This window comes from Tachypleus tridentatus, chromosome 6 (assembly GCF_004210375.1).
Source record: "Tachypleus tridentatus isolate NWPU-2018 chromosome 6, ASM421037v1, whole genome shotgun sequence".
In the NCBI taxonomy this organism is placed as follows: Eukaryota; Metazoa; Arthropoda; class Merostomata; order Xiphosura; family Limulidae; genus Tachypleus; species Tachypleus tridentatus.
This window is the reverse complement of record NC_134830.1, coordinates 16,433,909-16,451,088: the sequence shown is the minus strand read 5'-3', so window position 1 is coordinate 16,451,088 and position 17,180 is coordinate 16,433,909. Positions and strand designations below refer to the sequence as shown.

The 17,180-nt window shown below is 30.3% G+C and overlaps 1 protein-coding gene across 3 annotated transcripts in view; it reads right to left on the bottom strand.

Moving 5' to 3' along the window:
• LOC143251990 (uncharacterized) overlaps window positions 1-17,180 on the bottom strand; it is a 78,662-nt gene that overhangs the window by 37,880 nt on the left and 23,602 nt on the right. For all 3 annotated transcript variants that reach the window (XM_076503458.1, XM_076503459.1, XM_076503460.1), the window contains 2 exons: window positions 12,784-12,875; window positions 6,796-6,848 (listed from right to left, as the gene is read on the bottom strand). In XM_076503458.1, the coding sequence (XP_076359573.1) occupies window positions 6,796-6,848; window positions 12,784-12,875 (145 nt within the window). The remainder of the gene's footprint in view (window positions 1-6,795; window positions 6,849-12,783; window positions 12,876-17,180) is intronic.

Sequence of the window (17,180 nt, the reverse complement as noted above, 5' to 3'; positions counted from 1 at the left end):
TCTTCAGCCTCACATCGTCTTCCGGCAGGAGAAAAACTGGTCAGCAAATGCTTGTGTAACTGCTGTTGTTGGAACTCCCTTAAGAAATCAGGAAGTCATTTAGTTTAAAGTGACCTCAGGAGGTATTGAAGTTAGTCAGTCTTTTGATTAAGGAAGTTTTGACAATTCTTTTTTTCATGTAAAAGTTTTATTTAACATTTTTTTTATTTCTAATTGATTCAATGGCGTTATCATGATTTCCATATTTTATATCTTTTTTATGTTAATTAAACTCTTATACCAATGTTTCTTCTAGTTTCACAGGGTAGCTGCATGTTTGTTTCACATTTTATCATATATATATATTTTTTGTATTTAAAAAATAAAACATTCAACTCCAAACCTGTGTTATAAAAATGTTTCATTATAGCAGTTATGTCTGTATTTTCAAAAACTGAATAGGTGGACAGGGCCACCTTGTTTGAATAAAAACATATACAATCAAATTGTATATTTGAAGGTACAATTTGATATCAAACGTAATGATATACATTCATAAAATAGTAGTTCAATGATATTTTCAGTGTGAGTCAACAAATGCAATGGCCCATGTTTAACGAGTTAACTCAATATAGTTGTTCAGTTTGATGAACCTTGCAACTCCCACAAAAAGTTAAAGGCTCGAAAAATGTGAAATATAGTGAGTAGTCATGTTTTATCCTCTTTAGGATTGACCAAAGTTCCAAAGCACTTCTCCTGAGAGTTTCTACTTCTAACATTTTTACATCTATTTCCTGTTTTTCTGTATCACTTTAATATTAGCAGCTGAAGTAGAAACCTGCCATTCATAAAGTAATGAATTACCATTCCTGCCATTAGACTGTTTACATGACACTGTAATATGACACCACAGGCAGCAAAATAAACTTGTGCTGAGCAACTTTCCCAAGGAGTTTATAATAATCTAACAACACAGTAGTAAAAGATTTAGCAGCTTGTTGATAATACACACTGAAAATTGACTAAAGTAATAAATGTATGTGACAATGTGTGTCTTATTACAGAGTCCAGGATGATCCACTACACTTGATAGGTATTTGGATGTTATTTTCCTAGGTTGGGCACAATTTAGCAGTATAGGTGTATAAAGTAAGTGCTTATGAACACAAATGTATTACTATTCATTCATAAATGCTTAATTTTTAGTTACCATATTTCCCGGTGTCGAAGATGCACCTCCATTTTGATTTGCTAAATTTGGGGGAAGGGGGAGGAGGATAAACATAAGAATAAGGTGGCAGCATTTCCATCATTCTTACCAATATGTTTCATGGATTGTTTAATGACTTACGGTACAAAAATTCTCTTGCCAACTTCTTGTTTTTTTGTGAGCTATATGCTTATCATATTTACTTTTAAAAGTGTGTACTTTACATTAGCACTCAAATATCTATTATTATCAGCAATAATGTTATTCTAAGCCTGAGGAATTAAAAAGGATGCCGATATCACAGCACCATATGTACAGTGATCTGTTCTTGTTTATTTATTTGTTATTTAATACCAAGTAACTTGAACATTTCATTCTAGGTCATACAGAGGGGCTTGAATTAGTGTCTAGTATTGAAATGGTTCCTCTAAGCTTAGGTTTAGACCAATGAGCAACGTAACCTTCAGCCTGGAAGATGCAGGGTAAATTTTTTAGATTTATTCTGGGAAAAAAAATGTCTCCAATGCTGGGAAATAGAGTATTTGTCTTAAAACATCACCCAATAAAAAGAGATATACAGAAAAACAATGATTTCTATAACTTATAGTGTTATGACACCAACTTGTACTTTTGCATCTTTCAAGTGAAGGGGAAGACTAATTTTGTAGATTTCAAACACACATTTTAGAAAACCAAAAATTTTTCAAAGTTTATGTGGGCTTAAAAATATCTTGTTTCTGTTCAGAACAGATTTCAAGATTTCCAGTCAAATGCAAGTTTTCCTTTCAGGCCAATCATAAAAGAATGTCATATCAAGATAGTTTAGATTGTGTTCCTTTTATTGGTTACAAATGTGTACTTAAGAGAACTAAGTATGAGTAGACAAGAGGTTTCCAAAAATTGGAGTGGGTGTAGCTACCCTCATAGATTTGCAAATCAAAAAGGTTGGAGGTCTTTATTTTATATTTCAGCTTGTAAATGTCTGAGGTTTGATTTTCTAATTTGTTAACCACTACAGACCTTGCATGGAAGGCATAATAAAATATAAACTAAGCAAGAAGATAAAAACAGACATGCCATATGACACATAAAGCATATTTGGCATTTAATTTTTTTAATTGAGAAATTAAAACATATATAACATAAAAAGTTGAATCACAAACAACATTGTGATGCAAATTTCAGTGAATACAATGATAGTGTTTAATTAAAACTTGGAAATAAGCAAATTTAAAATGAATACTTATCTCTCTAATTACAGAAAGCTTATAGCTAACTTAACTGTCAAACTAAGCCTTTCCCTAGTCACTTTCTAGATGTCATTTATGATGTTACTACTGTTAATTAATCCTTTTGCAAAGGGCCATGTCATCAAGTTTGATGACTTGCATTAAAATTTCATTGAACCACTATTTTATATATTTACATCAATACATTTGGAATCAAATTGTAGATTAAAACTGAAACTTTAATATTATATATTAGTTAATTTCTTAATTTAAAAGTAAATATTAAAAGAACACATCCAAATATAGATTTTAGAGAGTCACATGGTATGTTGAATGCAAAACTGATTAAAATTAGATGTTTGTGATGTCACAATAAAAAGTCTATAGTTTCAAACAAACTACTAATATTATCGAACTAGAATATAAAATAAGAACCTCATATCTTTATTTTGCCGAGATATGGTTTATGCACTGAATCAAACGCAGTGGCCCCATTCAACTCTTGCAAGTTTTGGAAATGGTCCCTTAAATATTCTTACTACAATATATGACATGTGAATAACTCTTCAACAGCTCAGAATTTTCCTCTAATGGTTTTCTCAGCCATTTTAAACTCTGAAAAGGCTATCTATATCCTTCATCAACAGAGTTCAAATTTTGTAACTAGAAGAGATAACTGTTTGCTTTACTTTTTTTTTAAATATAGAACAATAATTTTCATAACTTATTTCTAAATAGTAATAATCAATATATATACATATATAAAATGTAAAACCATTTAAATGTTACTTGATTATACAAAATACTAGTCCATTAAAACACAGCCAAGACTATGCTAGCTTTATATTATTGGATATGATAACATAAGTAAACATGCACTGCATCAATGCATGTTATGTAATGTTAGCTGGAAGGTCAATATAATAAAAAAAATTTATAAATGTATCATGTTATGAGCCTTAAGATACTTAGACTAAACACACATATTTGTGTGCTATAACATGTAATCATTCTCGCATGAAAAAAAAAATCTTAATTTTTTTATGATGGTTACAAAGTCAACCAATTAACAGACTCCACAAAAGGTATAGAAAATAACAAAAAATATAGTCTTACAAATGTCTGAAATGTATTTAGGAGGTTTGAAAGATTACACAAATAATATAAAAGATTTTCAGGAGGAAAAAATAGTTTTTTTAATCATATCATGAAATCACTTTGCACTCAGACTAGTAACAAAACAGACTATTTTCACAAATAAATCTTCAGTGAAAATATTTCATGAAAAAATCTCTACCTCTCTCTTTTTATTTTGCAAAATATTGTAATCTTTTCTAAGAAATTGCTAAATTCTGTGAAGGTACATATACTGTATCAAAAGTTAGAGTGTGAATAGTTAATGTGTATATTAATCCAAGCTCATTTCAAAAGGGTTAACCAAGGGAACTTCTGTAATATAAATTTAAAAAACTTTACATGTGAGGAATCAATGTGAGCTGCTCATCTGTGATGTGATTCAATACTTCTGTTTTTTGCACATTTCGCTAAATTTCCACCAGGTAAGTTAGAATGGTTCCGTTACTTTACACTTGCCATCAAGACGTAGTTTATGACACAAATTATTATACGTCTTAATCCTCTTGCTAAAATGCCTGCTTCCATACTATAGCTTTTCACACAATTTGTGAATGTTCACAAAATTTGTCAGAATTTTAGTAAACATTATAAAATTTAGATTTTTAATGAAGCATTTTTACTGAAGATTTGTCTGTGAATGTATGAAGCATTTATACATTGTCTGAATGCAAAGTGATTTCCATGTTAATATTAAAATGCTTTTCTTTGCATAAAAAATCTCAAATTTGTATAATCTCTAAAACTTCCTAAATAATTCCAAAGTCTTTTTCAGTAAAATTTTACACCTTCTGTTATCTTCTCTACCCTAACTTTATACAAGATTGGCCAATTTGCTGACCTCATAACCACTAAGAAAATCAAAATAACTCTATTTTACCATTTTTTCTTTCTAAAATGATTTCAGATTGCAACATGAAACTACATTTATTCTAAATAGCTTTAAGCTCACAACAGTATACGTATATTTATATTTAAATTTTATTGCCCTATGCACCCTGTCTAACTACTATTCAGGCCATTAGAAGGTGTAAATCACTTTAAAAATGTGTAGCTCATGTTAAGCTCCTGAATTATATTATGCACGAGCCACTTGTGAACATAAATCAGGAAAAAAATATTTATTACATAACTGTTATTTATTTCATCTGATCTAACCTTAACAACCATAAAAAGGTTTTCTTTACATTTCAGTTACTTTTATAATCACAAGTAAAGAATACACACAAAAGAAAGTATGTACTCAGGTCTTCTTTTTTTCTGTCAACTGTTAACAACACTTAATCATTTTTTTTTATATTAATGGTACTATTGCACTAAGTAATTTTTGTTTACCAAAGAACACAGAATAATAATGTGCAAAAAGCACACAATCTCATAATCATCACAAATTTTCTGTTTTTCTGATCATTAAATCTTTATCTTGTCAATGCATTTCCTGTGGGAATCAAGCTTGAACTGAAAGTAAAATTGACAATTCTTTATAGAGATAACAACCTAATATAAGTCATCATTTGATGGATGAAAACATTTGCTTTCAATACTGTATTATTTAAAACAAATATAAAGCCAGAGAGATCTATTGGTAATTTATGAAAAAGAAAATGTGACAGATTGGTGTGGAAGGAGGGGCCTGATTGTCTATTTCATGGTTCTGTAACTAAATAAGATAGAAGGTTACAAAAATTGTGTTTTGTCTGACCAATTAAAATACTATTATGAATAATTAATATAAAATGTTGTACTTATTGAAGAGATGATGAATGAATTAGACAAAGAGGAGATGCCTAAAGAAAATATGTTGCATTTCTCATACTATAAGATTAAGAATTTAAAACTCAAATACTATTAAAACATGGATTATTAGCCATATTTTTATGCTATATTTATTGGTATATCATGTAAAAAAAAGTATCTTAATTAAATTTTGAGCATAGCTCACTAAAACCACATTACATGAACAAAGATGATGCCCATGGAGAGAGAGTTAATTTCTTTCCCTTAAAGAAATATATTTAAGTCAATCAATTTGCACTTTGGAGTTGCCAGATGAAGTGTTACTCTGATATCTCATTTTAAAAGTTTTTCTCTTTTCTTATAGGGCTTCAGATTATTCAACCAATCAGAAATATATTCTATAGATACTGGAAAGTCAGAATAAAAAATTCTTGCTTTACTGAGATATTACGAAATCAAGATGTACTATGTCTTTTAAGAAATATCCATGATACTCTCTGACATTGCTAATGGACATGTTTATAACCAACAGAAAGAACATATTATAAATTATGTAAATTACTAGATTAAGTAAATAGTGTAAATAAAAAAATTATTATGCTTTCATTTGGAAAAATGGTAGTCAGCTGCTTCTCTTGATGCAACTTGACAGTTTATTTACATTAAATTCTTGCTGGGTGATATTCTGTTTTGTTTTAGCAATCAAAGCCAACAGTTCATAGGAAGCTTGATGTGTTTAGGCTGACATTACTCCAAATAGTAATGGAAATGTTTTTAATCTATTTTTAGGTTGATTAGAAAGCCACATATATTAGTTGTACAAAAATAATTTACTATGAAAAAGACAGGCTTATCAAACCATACTTTAACACAAAAACCTCAAGGCTAAATTTCTTGTTGTTTATGTATATCTCTTTATTTAGTGTTGTATCATTTTAAACAAAATTAATAAATTAGGTAAAACTTTTAAAAATCTAAATTACAATTCTATTGATTACATTTGGAGGAATGTAATTTGGTCATTGCCTCTTGATGCAACTGAACTGATTATTTACCCTATGCTCTTTGTTAGGTGATTGATTGTTTTGTTATTGCCAGTTATACATATCTAAAAAACAATAAAGTTAAATGAAAACAGTTGCATAAATGTTAAAAAGGTCTAAAGGTCTTAGGAAGAATAATTTTAGCTACTTAATACAATCTGTAGTCATTCTAAAAAAAAGAAAAGCTAATTTTTATTTCATATTTTTCAACTTTTTACTCACTGTACATTGATAATTTTGTTCAGAATATACAAAAACACTAATGGTTTTGTTTTGAGCACACTAAAATCAACCCAAAATAAAAAATTAAAATTCATTTTTTTTCTTTTTATGAATAAAATTAAATATAACTTTTTCATGGAAGAAATTTCAACTCTAACATTTAAAACTCAGATAGGGTGAACCTATTCTGGTATCATACAGTTAATACAAGAAAGAAAAAGATATAAAGTAAACAATCTACCTCATTTTTATCTATTTCATCTCGTAAGGCTATTGTCTCCTCTTGTAGTTTATCTAAATAAAGTAGAAGTAACATATTTACTGTATGTGATAAGAAAAAATACACATGTCCAGCCAAAAAAATCAAAAATAATTATCAACATAATTTGAATATTTCCAATAAAATCTAAGGTTACTCACTTTGCTGTTTTCCACTTTAGAAACTATAAATTGTAGTTATCATATCTCATCATATGACATCCTATGCAAGTTTTAATAAAATGAGATAAATTCTAGACTTCTTTATATTGGATCCCTACCACTGAGATACCAGTGGATGAGGAGAGAACCTGTATTAAAAGGTGCAAAACCAAAATACACAAAATTTCAGAGAAAAAGAACCGTCAATGTTCTTTATGAAAGTTGGAAAACTTCCAAAGCAGTGTGTCTGACAGCAATGGGCCCCAAATCCATAACCCAAGCAAATATGGAGTAATGCCCTTATGCATGGCATGGTGGTATTTTCTTAAAGTAAGCCCAGTGTATGCCCATAAACATACTTCTGACCCACTAAAGGAACATTCATAAAGTGAACATTATGATTAGGAAAGATAATCTTCCAGAATGCCAATGCTTTATAAGGTTTCATCCACAGAATACTATTCAACAATATACTTGTCAAATTCCAATTGTTCTGATTTCTTATGATGTGCTTTGAAAGTCAATAAACTGATAAAAAATAAGAAAGAGAATCCTTGGAAAACTTGTCATGTTATGTGATATCAGGCAGCAGAATGGCTACTCCTGATAATGAAGGAAGTAGTTCAAAGGATATTACGTGACTTGTAACATCATTCATACAATGTGTGATTAACTCATGTTTACGAAGTAAAATAATATCTTGGGTTACAGCAATGGTCATGCAATTATTAAGGAAATGTTCCCTTTTTTTTTTTTAGTTTTTGTGAAAATTGTGTTCTTGCCACTTTACATTCTACTCTTACATTAAAAAATAAAAAGAATATTCAAAACTGTTCCTCTCAATTATTTTAAAACATAAGAAACAACAAACAGGTGAAGCAAAAACAAATGGCACATAATCTATTATTCATGTGCTGAATAAACAACAACTTTGCAATGGCAATCCTGATTAAAGAATGGAAAGTTAAGCAAATACTGTTTTATATATATGAGAAGAAGATAAAATATCTATATAAAATTCTCACAACAGATGTAAATGGAATTTTTATAACATACGAATTTCATAACTCTACTTTTTTAATTTAAGATTTCTTGACTGGATTAATCTAGTTTTTATATACAGGATCTTTTACGATGCTAAGGAATTGAAGTTACAAATATTTCTTCTTACAATGTATATAGCCTTTATGTTTTAGTATTTATAAAATGTTAACACTGAAATAAAAGTTTCCTAAACCAGTTGTTATAAATTTAAAGTACCAGTAGTTGTGAAGGAATCAAATCACGACACTAAAAGGTCACTTGTATTTATTGAGGGTTAATTATGAGTTGCATCATTGTTTACAAAACACCTATTTTACACATGGGATAAAAATTATAATGCCAACAAACTAATTACTTTTGATAACCAACAACACACTAACCAAACTGAAGAATAAACTTTATAATGAACTTGGTTACATAAACTGCAAATCAAACTAAAATGACTTGTTTTTTTTTACATTTCAAGATGACAAGGAAACTGTACACATAAGGCTATTTAAAATGTATTTAAACTGCTTTAACTATCTCAACACAACCTCTGCCAGTTTGATAGACAAGGTGACTTCTTTGTACTCATTAAGTCTTTTGAGATTGAACACCAGTAACTTTTAACATAGTGTGTATATCTTCACAAAATTTAGCAGTGTTTCAGTTAACATAAGACTTTCACATACAAAAGAATATTTTTCTTAATAAATCAACAAAATTACCTATATGAAAAGTGATTTTCATGTTAAGAATAAAAATAATTTTCTTCATCTCCAAAATTTCAAATTTCATTTCTGTAATCTTTAAAATCTCATATACACATTCCAAATGTTTGTTTTTAGGATAATTTTACACTTTATGTTAATTTCTCTACCATAACTCCATACATGATTGGTCAATTTGACTAAACTGATGGAAATAAAACTAGTTACCTTTTTTTCTTTTGAGAATAATTTCAAATGTAATACGAAACTACCTTTTTTTATCCTAAGTAGCTTTAAACTTGTAACAGAATATGTTTATTTTTTTTAATTTATTTTTTATTTCCCTTTGAACCATGTTTAACTACTATTCATGCCATTGTAAGTTGTAAATCAGTTGGAGAACATAAGCCCACTTTACACAATAGAATTAGCTGACCAAGAACTACTCATGTGCATACCTCATGAAATATTTTTATTATTTATTTTACCTAATCTAACCTTAACTAACCTAGAGATATCTACTTTTATATATTAGTTACTTTTATAATATTATAATAATAAAGAATAAACATGAAAATCAAGAAATAATAGTACTTACTTGAGAATTTTTTGTTTTTTGCTGTCTGCTTTTGATGACACCTGACATTACTTTTTTTATACAAATAGTAGTAGTCGTGTAGTACATAATTTTTATTTAATTACATAATGCACCAAAGAACATAAAATAATAACATACAAAAAGCATACACTTTCTTCTAAACCCACAATTTTTCTGGGTTCCTAACTATGTGGCAAGAGTGATTACAAATTCATGTTAATTCGATGTGAAGCAAAGATTTATTTCAAGTGTAATTCATAATTATCTATTCAGAATACAATAAAATATAATGTCATTTGACAGATGAAAAACTTTGGTTTCTATTGGTTACAGATAATATATATAACTAAACATAAGACAACTATCAATAAATCTTGAAAGAGAAATATGAAAGGTGGATGTAGCAGGAGGAATCTAATTTTCTATTTGATAACTCTGCAATTAAAAATTGAAAGCTATGAAAATTATGCTTTGTTTAAGGACTGATGATTTAATGGTGAAGTCAGTAGTTACTGGACAGGTCATGGATAAAATATAGAAAATACCAAGAGAAAATGTGTTGTGTCACACTGGAGGAAATTCAAGACTTTTTAGATACTGCTTTATAGAATTAAGAACTTAAAACTTATTCACCATAAAATATGGATTATTAGCTGAGATCTTATGCTATACTAATTGAAATAACATAAAAAGTAGTTTAATGAAATTTTAAATGGGCAGTAAAGAATACCCATATCAATAAAATTAATGACAACTTTCACAAAGTATTTATGAGTTTTATACTGAAATACTACAAATGAAGCATTTAGCTTCCTAACTTACAAAGTTCTATAATCCCTTGTGCTCTCTTCACAGATGATACTTTCAAGTCAAAATCACTAAATTATTTTTGATGTAAATGTTCTTACTGTACAAGTACAAGAATAAATTATTATAATAAACAGTGTCAACAACATGTCATGCACAAATATTAGCAAGGATTAAAATAATTGATATCACATCATAAAACATGAAGCAAGATGAGTCTTGTGATAATCAGTTTTATCTTGTATCACATTTACTGCTAATCAATAAAAGAATAAAATATTATATTTACCAGCTATTATTTGCAAAGTTCCATCTGTGGTGCATAAAACAGTAAAAAAACAACTAAGTGTCAGTACCACATCTGTCATCACAATGTAAAATTCAAGTTATTCAAACTATCATGAAATAGATTATACCATCACTCCTTTCAAAGAAGGAAAATTTCTAGCAAACCACTAACAGCATAAACAGTTCTACTTTCACTAAGTCTTGCCCTAATACACAGATCTTAGGAGAGTTGGTAAAATTACAATTGGCAAAAATGCTGATGTCAGAATGAATAAATACCAAGTGGCATTCTGACATTGTAGATCGAATTATGCTAGTGAAACTTACAAAAGCCCAGTAATGGGCTGGGAGTGATCCCAAAACTGAGCATTGAACAGTGATAATTTTCACTTTGTAACCAAAATTTTCTGCAAGATGTGTATGAGGCACAAAGAAAACTGAAACTGATCCAAAACTTCAATCATTCATATATATTGGAAATTTCAAAAATTTTGTTATGGAAAATTGCATAGTTAAACACAGGAGGTTTGATCAGCACATTAAAATAGAAAGAACCGACACAGGGACAATATTTCCCACAGATCTACCAACGACTAGGTTTCTAATGTCACAACAGAATTATGTATTATTGAATTTTCAGTTTATTAAAACATTAAAAATTCCACATAATATAAAATAAATGAAATCATAAAAAAGTTACAATTATTTATTAACTTACAATCATAAAACGTAGATTTAAGGCCAGAAACGTATAATTTTCCTGTACTGAAAAACAATTTCTGATAGGTACTTACTTTCCTCACATAAATAACCATTCTTGTTCAGTGATGCCCCCTATATACACAAAAACATTTTGTGCATGCCACAAACTTTGAATCTCATATATGGAAATAGCAGATTCCAATGCATCTCGCATACAAATCCTCATGAGACAACCCTACACCAAAAAGTATGTAGCATACTCTCTTGATGCATATGACTTCCTCTATTTAATTCTACCAAAGTATCACTTTGAGTTTTCGGAGAAAATAGAAACACCACTTATCAGTGTGGAGGAAGGCTGGAAAGTGTGAAAGGTGATAATTACCTTTCAGAAATCCATTTTCATTATAGGAAACTTATAAATTCTGATATGGTACATCACCTCCTCTCACGTAAATAGCTAGAACCCAACATTTAACAAGTGGAGGGACCAGTGTGAGGGAAAGAAAAAGAATCCTTACAAAGCATTCAAAAGACACTCCCAAAGAATATTGAGAGTTTAAGATTGTACAATGGGAGACTGAACCACTTCTGAACCAGGTAAACTCTTTGCCATACATAGATGGGCAGAAAATAGAAGGTCTACGTCTACATTAGAGAGAACTATGGTAGGAGATTGATCCAAACCACACACTGCCAGTAATTTTCAGACTGGGATCACTTCTTCATCAGAGATTTGGAAGACAATTCATCACTTCTACCAGGATAAATTCCTTAAGATAACATAGTTAGTGAAAGTTTTGAGAGTATGTCCTTTCTCAAATGCAGCTGCTGAAAAATATTTCAGCACAATGGGCAAAGTCAAAACAAATTTTATAATAAGATGAAAAATTTCCTTTATCACCGCAAGATAACATAATTTTGATATTTTTTGTGATTGGACCTGTTGCATATATTTGTCCTATGATTATTTTAATTTCATGTAACCTAAGAATGTTATTATATTCATGAAGTTTTAGCAGTTTTATACTTCATATGAAATTTTGCATAAAACTACATGGCAGTTATCTGCAATAGTTGTCCCTAATTTAGCAGTGAATGACTAGAGAAAGGCAGCTAGTCACCACCAGCTCTTGAGCTACTCTTTTCTCTTTTACCAATGAATAGTGGGATTAACTGTCACACTATAATGCCCCCCACCTCAGCCAAAAGGTGAGCACGTTTGATGGAAGAAGGATTCTAATCCATGACCCTCAGATTGCGAGTGAAGCTCCCTAACCACCTGGCCATGCTGGGCCCAAAATTTAGCAGAAACAGTATCAAGGCTAATAGTTACCTTATTATATCTAGCATCATCTACTGTGTATGTCTGATTTACATTCCTCTAAGTATTTTCTTTCCCTCAACCATGTACCTTATATATTTCATGAACATGTCATAATGAAAGCATATACATAGTTTCCTACAGAGGCCCAAAATAAACATTTATTAGACTGATATCCAAAATGTACTAAGTGCTAATTAATTTTAAGAATGATTAGTAAAAGCTGCTAATCCACTTTCCAAAAGTAATTTAAGCTTCGTATTAGTCTGTTAATTATTATATTTTCCCAGTTTTTAATGACCATTTATATAACACAATCAATTTTTTAATAGTAATACCACACAATGTACTTACGAAAGTACTTTTGCTTTTCCTTGGATAACTGAAGTCCTTGACACTCAAGTTCTTTTATCATAATCTCACTTAACTGAGAATTCTTCCATGTTCTGTAACAAAAAATTGTACTATGATACAAAAGAGAGAATAAACAAAGTTGCATGTAAAGAAATTAAAATTCAATAAAAGTCGTAATTTAATGCAATAACAAGGAAAAATGAAGTTTGGACAACTGCAGGGTTAACAATAACTAATAATAAATTTAAATAGACAAACAAGTACATAAAGAAATGATTGGGAGTTCCTGACAATTTCATTAATATTGTGTTACACAGTTGTTGCATGAGGTTGGGCTTGCTACTAAGTTTCTTGTAAAGGAGTTCAAAGTATCCAATGCAAGGTCATTCATAATTACAACAGACTCAAAAAGATCCTCTGATCAAAGATACCCAACCTGTTGTCAGATCTGGCAAAAAGTGGTTTGCTGAGGAAATGATGAATGAGGCAGAGTCCACTGGAGACTTAGACACAAGGAGATTGTTGGAGCTATCTAAGTAGAGTGGCAGGGTTTGGGATAGTTAAGTCATAAATGGTGGTTATTTCTTAATAATCAAGAGTAACGTTGATTACTTTTTCAGGAATTTCGAGAAGCCAAGTATGAAAAAAAAGACTAGTCACAGCAGTTCATCAGGCTAAACACATGCTTCAACAAGATGGAAATCTTTACAGCAGCAGACTTTATCATGGAATGCATTATGGAAGATGCAGCCACTCAAAATGTCATTCCTCAGGCATTCTATATACGAGTTGCTTCCTATGCCATCAAATTTAAGTATTTGGTATGATGACATGTTACATTTATGTTATGCTTGTTGTAGAAAGGGAATATTGAAGCATAACCCGAGTTTGCGTCCATTAAATCTATCTGATAGCACTTACATCTTGCATCATAACAATGTACTTTGAGTGATTGTTGATGCAGTCTGAAAAAAAGAGTGCAGAAGGCTAATGAAGAAGTAACTGACTTCAGACAGCTCATAATTTTGTCAAAGATAATTTTAAGCAGTAGTCCATGAAGAAACAACATACTCTCCTGTGTAAATGATTGGAAGATATCAGTATACCTTTTCCAAATTAAACTGCAGTCACAAACCTTAGGCCAGATATTACTTGTTTGGTCAGCAAGTGATGTTCAGTGAGGTGTGTCATGGGAGGATATCATCCAAAAAGCTCATGAATAAAGTTTGCCAAAGATATTGAACTGAAGTCCATTTGTGAGGATAGAGGACAGAAAGAAGCATACAGTTTGTTTGAAAGTGGCTGCCAAGAATTTGTTGCAACCACTTGAGTGGCTATGAGACATGGCATTTGGAAGTAGTGCAGTGAGAGAATGGTGCAGAAGTGTAGCTGAATCAGACTTACCATAGATATGGTCAAAGTATTCTCAGAAGAATAGGTAGACAACAGATGAAGTGAAGAAAACATGTCCATATGGAAAGCAGAGCAAGTCCAGCATCAGAAAATGACACGAGTACACTACAGACTCATTACTCCAAAAAATTACTGAATTTTAAAGAGCCAAAACTTCCACTAACAGGTGGCACTCAGATAATGATCCTGTTATTGTCAGCACTGAGTCAAGGGTACATATAACTAAAGTAACTGATTTCGTACATGTTCAAACATTACCAAATACAAGTGTCCTCTGTTCAGGCAAAGATAAAATACTTCTTACAGTTCCACAACGATAATTCATCACCATCATTATTCTTCAAGTCTGCTGTGTTCTTCAGGAACAGCATTTTTAACATATTAACTGCAGCTGGGTGGTCATATTTTCTAGTGACATGTTTCAGTATGTTTAAGAATCTTTTACACTAAGCTGTGCAAGAATAATAAGAACATGAAAGTTAACAGCTCAAGAACTGCTTCAAGAGCTGAAAGTTCATTCATTCAGACAACCACAATTTCATTTACTCCACTTCATGTCTTCCATTCATGTTAACTTAGGGTGTGGTATAGATGGACATGTCCACAAACAATATACCCAAATGAATGCCTGATACTTAGCCTTTGTAAAATGCTTATGAAAACTGTCAAAGCATGTTAGAAACTACTGATCTTCAACTTGCCATCATGCACAAAAATGCAGATGTTATAGCTAACAAAATACCACTTAATACTCCAGATCACTCTTTACTAACTTCAGTGCAATCAGTTTGCCTCAACCTGCAAAAACATAGCAAATAAATACAGGTCAGGCAAATTTCTGCAGACATCAGTCCCTGGTGCTGTGGTAAGGGTCGAAATGTCCACATACATTGTATGGTATTTCATCCCACACTTTTAGTCAGAAAAAATATTCAACAAAATTCTTTCATAGTGACAGTCAGAAAACAATGATGGGCTAATAATAATAATTGGGGGGCCTTTTACTTTTCATATTATTAAATTTCTGCTCTTACTTCGATGAATTTATTGGTATTTAATAAAGACAGACATCTTAAAAGTATTTAATCAAATGTTTATACATATTAGAAACTTGTGGAAAGCATTTGGGGGCATGCCAACCCTTGGCCTATATGTACGATGCTTCTATTTTGGTACAGATGAACGATTATCTTTTTAAATGCTCAAGGCACAACATAAAACATCATTAACCTCACAACTGATGATGGCCCTTTCATAACCATCTGTTAAGAGCAAAAGAGATGTGTTCAACAGGATTATAATTTGGACTTTGTGGCAAATGTTCCATTCACTAGAGATTTCTCAAGTTTTCAGTTTTTGCCAAATTACTGAAATTTATTAAAAATATGCTTCTTGTCATTAATATATTGAAATTCTGGCCAACAAGTTTCTTTTCATAGAGTACAGCATGACACACTAATATAATGTTGTATTTATGTTGATCCCTAGTTCCACCAATGTTATGAAGATGGTCAACACCATTCACAGATATTGGAGATAGTCAAAGAATCTCAAGCATATATGCATTTTAAAACAAGGCATTTCTTCTGCAAATTCTCATTAATTCTTTGGTGAACATACATACTGCTGTTCTAACCAAACAGCTCAAATTTGGACTTGTTTATAAAAAATCTTGCACCACTGTTCCAAAGAACATGACAAATATTCTTTTGCAAAATCTAGTCTCTTAGCTATATTCTCTTTGCAAAGTAAGAGCTTTCTTGCTGCTACTCTTCCCATAAGGCCACACTTTTGCAGTGTTCTTGACACTATTTCTTGAAACTTTACTGTGCATGACTTGTTAATGTCATCAGCAAGGTTTTTTGCAGTTTTTCTTCAATTTTTTCATTGATTGTCTTTTTTTTTTTTTGCAGACTTAACATTTCTTTCATAGTGATCGATGAAGAACTGACTTCTTCTGGAATGCCAGTGGTTATTAATCTCTTGAGTGAATGTTGTTCTACAAAAAGTGTTTAGAAACAATTTAGATAAAAAGTGATATGTAATAAATCATATCTAAATAAAACTTTATTTAAACTTATTCACTTATCCTTTACTATTCCTAATCAAAATTAATACTCCATCTTTTTAACATTTTAATTCCATATCATAAATGTATTTGATGATTTACCTGCAAGAAAAACCCAGAATATGAAGATACCAGACTTTTGTCAGTACAGAAAATGAAGGAAATCATGTGTGAACATGTTGCACTACTTTGTATTTATATTAACATACCTTATGCAACTTTTTCAGTAAACATACATTTAATAATTTGATGTTGTTTCTTTTATTAATTTTAAATGAATAAAAAGTACAGAATATTAAATCATGAATAAAGTAAGAAAATAAAAAAACTTACTTATTTATACTCCTTTTCTAAGATTTCAAATTACAATGGTTTTATTTAATATGCACAATAAATTAAACTACAGATGCAATGGGGTGTTCTAATAAATTTGCTCATTACTTGTACAAAACAAATTAATTTTGTAACTTACATTCATTAATGTTTATTAATTATGTGACAAAAACATAATACTTATTGTTTAAAAGTCTTTTCAATAATAATAGTTATAGCTACATTAAACATAGAGGATAAAATGGTACATTGGTATAAAGGTTATGAAATTTATTCATAGAGGTACTTGGTACATTACCATAAGTCTATTTGGTACTCTGAAGTTATTTTGTCTTTTCAGTTTGTGCTTACTAAAACAGTTGCTAATTGGGGATATTTCACCTACAAATTCAATCAACTTAAAACTTCTAGTTGAAAGCAGTCAACTGACTAAGGTACTTTTTGCATATAAATTATTTTTATAATTTATATATATATATGTGTATGTGTGTGATAGACAATGGAATGAGGAAGATACATGGGCCTCCATAGTTATATGATACATTCCAGAGAGCCAAAGTTTGGTGATAAAAAATTTTATCAG